At 43.6% G+C, this 5,241-nt stretch overlaps 1 protein-coding gene across 1 annotated transcript; it reads right to left on the bottom strand.

Annotated features, from left to right (window-relative positions):
- Nucleotides 1–541: 541 nt before the first annotated feature.
- ATP5MC3 (ATP synthase membrane subunit c locus 3) lies at nucleotides 542–4,163 on the bottom strand. Its single transcript, XM_054380982.1, has 5 exons — nucleotides 4,108–4,163; nucleotides 3,950–4,027; nucleotides 2,914–2,991; nucleotides 2,362–2,555; nucleotides 542–995 (listed from the first exon to the last, which is right to left on the bottom strand). The coding sequence occupies exons 2-5, from the start codon at nucleotides 3,986–3,988 to the stop codon at nucleotides 881–883; spliced, it is 426 nt and encodes a 141-aa protein (XP_054236957.1). The 5' UTR covers nucleotides 3,989–4,027; nucleotides 4,108–4,163; the 3' UTR covers nucleotides 542–880.
- Between the last annotated feature and the right edge of the window lie 1,078 nt (nucleotides 4,164–5,241).

Genomic DNA, 5,241 nt, shown 5'->3' with positions numbered 1-5,241 from the left:
GAATGTTGCTTTAAGTGTAAACAACACTGTAAATGCATTGAGATTGTTAAAAGACAGGTAATGCAAGAAGCAAAGCTTGATACTGCAGATATTTTGTTAATAAAAATGCTTTGATCCTACTGCTTTTAAAAGAATGAGAAATAAAGCAAGGTTAACTTTACAGAATGAGGAAGCTGGAAGTTCTTTGAATTAGATAATGTCAAAAATACAGTAATTTAAGAGTATAGACTCAATGTTCCACAACTAAATGCCTTGGACCAACTTAAACTAGTCATTAGTTTTAGTTCAGCTGGGATACTGGTGGGAACCGAGTAGAAAATTTTTACTATGGTATCAAAATTTATAGTCTAACCAAAAAGGATACGAAGATGACTTCCCTATCACTGTATGTGGATTTGTGTTTAGCTCCTATTAAGAGGTACCAGAGCACCTTCTTGTGCCAGCTGACCTGAGAAAAAACACTGTGCACAGAAACAGCTCTGGGTAGGTCTGAAACAAACAAAGGAACAAGGCCAGTAGTACAGGCATTCTCATTTAATCTGTGTAGTCCTTCATCTTTCAAAGATATGCCACATTAATTTTAACAAACAAGCGACATGCCCATAAATAAATAAAATGTTTGACTTGGAAGTCACTGTTTGAAGGGTCCTATATAATATGTCATGATCAGGAGAAACCCATGGTGACTGAATGACATGATGCTCACTTCTAGATATTCTAGTGAGAAAGATAATAAATGCAGGCAACCGGTTGACAGTTAAAGTTGTTATCTTTAATGAAATGACTTTGGAAACAGCATCAATTTCCATGACACCAACATTTTGGGAGTCCCATAAAATGCAGTTATATTCCAATGCCAATATTACAGGCTGATCTCCTTTCACATGGCAAATAGGATCAAGAAAGCAACCATCAGACAAAAGAGACCCATAGCTTCAGACAAGGCGAATCCCAGGATAGCATATGAGAACAGCTGCTGCTTCAGGGAAGGATTTCTAAAAGAAAGTGAAGGTGTAAGAACTTTTTATCTTTACAGTTAAGATGCTTTTCATACAGTTCAATGCATTTGACAGATTCAGAAGCTCATACTTCCTCAGTACAGATTCTAGAGCAGAAAATCCAATAAATTCAAGCCAAAGTAATCTTTATCAAGGATTTCACAGAAGACAAATGAGTTGGCAATCAAGACTGGTTTGAAGTCACACAGATTGTATACGGCTTTTCCAAATGAGCAGTTTTTGTGACTACATTAATAAACAATTTTGACATCTCTACATTCTCCCATGCTGGAACTATCATCACTATGCTTTACGAATTTATTTCACATCTGTGGCATTAGAATATATTCCACAGAAGCTGCTGTGTAGAACATTCTAAGTAGCTCTCAGACAAATACAGGAACTGAAACCAACTAGAACAGAAATAGGCAATACACAGCCATTCATTGCACAAAAAAAAAAAAAAGCAATGAATTATCCCTCAGAGAAGTATGTAGGAAATAAAAAACCCTTCAACATAATATTATGCAGTGATGTTCAACCACCTCTTATTGACATGTTCATGCCAAACTCAAAAATGTGGCATTAGTTTTGCACTGTTTCTTCAAATGGAAAGTGAACTTCACTGTCTTCAGCAGAGCCTAAAAAGTCTTAAGAAAGACTTAAGCCTTAACTGGTTGAAAGAGTAATGAAGAACATAAAACCTTCAGTAAAGCTTTTTTTTATGCCTGTATCAGTTCTGCTCTTACACAATAGCACGCAAACAATTCCTAATACAGAAATATTGTAAACTTATCTGGAAAAAGTCCATTCCTAGTATAAAATCCCTGCCCTTACCCTCTTCGATTTCTAGAATTAATGACCACTCATTCAACAAATTAATTGCATATTTTGAGATGTAAGGCTCATTGTGTTTGGAAACTGAATTAAGCATTGCTAAACAATAATCCTGACTATGAAGTCTACAGTATAAAAACTCATTTTACTTCCTACCAGTTTTCACACACCATTTTGTCTTTAGGACTTCTTCCCTCAAATAAAGAAATTTTTCAGGCTGGAACTGAATGCTGCTGAAACATTTGACTTCAGGGACTGAAACAATGACCACATCTAACAAATTTCCCCTCTTTCATGTCTCTTCTCCAGGTAGTGTGTACAAAGTTTTGAATCTAACAGTACAGCTATCCTGATGAATATATTTGTTTCATATTGTTCTATTCGGACATGCTTACCATTAATAGCAATAATTAACAGAATTTATTCCAGTGCTATCATCCTTACTAGAACCTAGCTGTAGGGTGCTGTCTCAAGATACATCTGCATGCAATTTGAGAGCTTTGCAAAAGAGAGATTGATTGATTACCTGGCATAACCAATGATTAGACTACCGAAGACTGTTCCAATACCAGCACCAGAACCAGCCACACCTACTGTGGCAGCACCAGCACCAATAAATTTGGCAGCAGTGTCAATGTCCCTGCTGATAGCACTAGTCTGGAATTCTCTAAGTGCTAGTCGGGAGACAGTATTTTGGGCCCCATTAAGTGTTGAGTTGCCCTAAGAAAACAAAACATGAAAAAGCATTATATTCAGGCACATACCATTTTCTCTAATTGTGTTATGCTGCAGTTTTAAAACTTGTATAATATTCAATGCCTAGTTCCTCTTGGAAGTGATGAGACTATAACTATAAGTTAAAAACTTCAGAATGTTACCTGTTCCACCTGAAAGCAATCAACTTTAAATGCGAAAGCCTTCTCAGGGGAAGGGGCAAGACAACAAGTATTATTAGGTATTTGACTTAAAGCATGTTTCACACTACAGGAATTTGAGTTAGTAGAAGTGAACTCTAGGTTGAGGACATTTAGGCTCACCAGGTAATTTAGGAAGATACAGAATTTTGTTTATAAGGTACCTCTCCATTCTTGACCTCTGGCCTAGACAACACAGATGCCGAAATTGGTCTGTACAAGACACTTGATCCAGCACGGATCTGCAAAAGGAGGAAAAAAGCTATAAAAAAAGGGAAACACTTGATCACAGCTGTTCCTATACAGTATTCTGTAACATTGTAAGGTTGTTATTTACTAAGCCATTTGTCTTGAAAGAGGGCAATTTTTGCAGAGCTGGATATGCAATAAACAATACAGAAGCAAATACTGCCATGCGATTTGACAGCATTGTATTCAAATGTTATTACAAATATCTCCATCATTCATTGACCATGTACATGTGTTATAGTGACAAAAAAATGGAGCAAAACAGCAACAGAAAAAGTCAGACAGACCAGCAGGCAGTGACAACACATTTTAAAATGAAAAAATAAAAGCCATTAAAATAAATTCCAAAGTTGTTTGAACCACATAAACAACGTAGACTTTTAAATCTAGTGAGACGTAAATGAATGAATCCTCTTCCACAAGAGGCCTGCATGTGTCCTTGGGCTTCTAGCAGTCTAAGGTCATATCGGCTCTTGCACAAAGCCCTTCCTGCAGGAGAACCCTGTGCCTGCACCATGCAAAACGAAACGTTCTGCAGTCTAGAGGACATTTTCCCGCAGGATAGTCCCTTGTCTCCGCAAGGGCAAAAAATCCTGGCCTTAGTTTAGGGCAAGCAACAGGCTGGAGTTTGACCTACAGCAAGTCGCGGAGTGCGACTTTTCGCTGCGCTGCCCTCCCCGTTCACTGCTAGTGTCGGAAGGCCCCTCACCTTGGCAAAGGGCCCTGGCCTAGCTAAGGAGGTGGGAAGAACTGGGCCCAGCCGCTGCTAACCCCCCCTCCTCACCCTTCGCCCTCAGGCAGCTCTCGGTACGGGGTCGTCCTCAGGACCTGCCTTGGAGGTCTGGGACCCGCCCGATCCCCGGGCGCCCCGTGACCGTCGCGACCCTCGCCGCAGCCTGAGCCGCGACCGGCAAGGAGGCAGCCCCCGCGAGCCCTAGCACCTCCACTCACCAGGGAGGGCGAGGTGGCGAATTTGGCGCAAGCAAACATCTCAGCGGGCGGCGTCCCGGGGGCCAAAGTTCGGTGTCTCTGCGGAGAGAGGGAGAGTGAGACAGTGAAGGGGCTGCAGGACAGCGATGGGGACGGATGACATGTCACCACGAACTCACCCGCTCCGCTGCTGCACCTTAGGGCCGACGGGCTGGGACGTCTCTGCGCAGGCGCAGCAAAGCCGCCGGCGAGCGCCCGGATGCAGCGCGGCGGAAAAGGGCGGGATGCAGCGCCAAGGTCACTTTGTACCGACTCTATTGGCGGGGGGGAGGTCACACAACGCGTCGCGTTCTGCCTCGCGTCAGCATAGCCGCAGTCGCGCCAAGGTTGCGTTGCCGTGGGGCTGCAGCTGGGAGGGCGGAGCGAGGCAAGGGGAGGTGGGCTTTGCGCTCGGCAGTTCGTGTGACTCTGAAGGCGCTTGGGCAGAGCTGCGCACTGCGTTCCGCTCCTCCCAGCGGCATTACCACCGCTGTGGCTGCGCGTTTTGGGGCGGCGCGGGCTGGCTCCCTGAGGGCCTGCTAAAGCGGGGAGGGGGCGAGGACGCCTACTCCTCGGAGTGGTTACTGGGAGGGCAACATGCATTGTGCCACCGCCTTGTTTCATTTGCAGGGAGCAGCCGGCGCGGGCAGGCCGCCGCAGTCCGGGAGCAGATCTCCGTGTCCGGGAACGTCTGTATCTGCGGCTGGGGATGTCGGTTTGCGGGACTTCCATAGACTGCGGAAACGTACCTGGAACTCCTCAGGGCCCAGTGGGGCCAGATTAACAGACAGAAAATGAAGCGTCTGTAACACCTTAAGTGTTCAATAAGTCTACTGCAGGAAAAGATTTGCACCCAACTGACAAAAAAAGTCCTTTTTTAATAAGGCTTCATCGAAACAAGATTATAGTTACAGTTTTAATCACTTAACATGTTCTTTGATGTTTTTCACTTCGTATGGGGGATCATGATTTTAATGGTCAACGTTAGTGCCAACTAGAAGAAACGTAGAAAAAATCCATATTTTAGGTAAAACAGAAACACTTAAGCTGTTGCAAAATTTTTATTTGATGCAATCCATGCCATAAAAATAAAATTGTGAACTACAAATTGTCTCTGAAAGGACAAGCCAGAGGATATGTGGATTATGTTTAGGGATGGAAACAGCACAGTTTCTTAGGAGTTAGCTGCTGGCCTCCTGCAAGCTTACATGGACTATTTGACGTTGTCACTGGTTAAACTACAGGTGCCGCACAGCTGAGACATGCTCCCTGTC

Source organism: Indicator indicator, chromosome 5 (genome assembly GCF_027791375.1).
Source record: "Indicator indicator isolate 239-I01 chromosome 5, UM_Iind_1.1, whole genome shotgun sequence".
NCBI classification, from domain to species: Eukaryota; Metazoa; Chordata; class Aves; order Piciformes; family Indicatoridae; genus Indicator; species Indicator indicator.
This window is presented reverse-complemented; position numbering and strand designations above follow the sequence as displayed.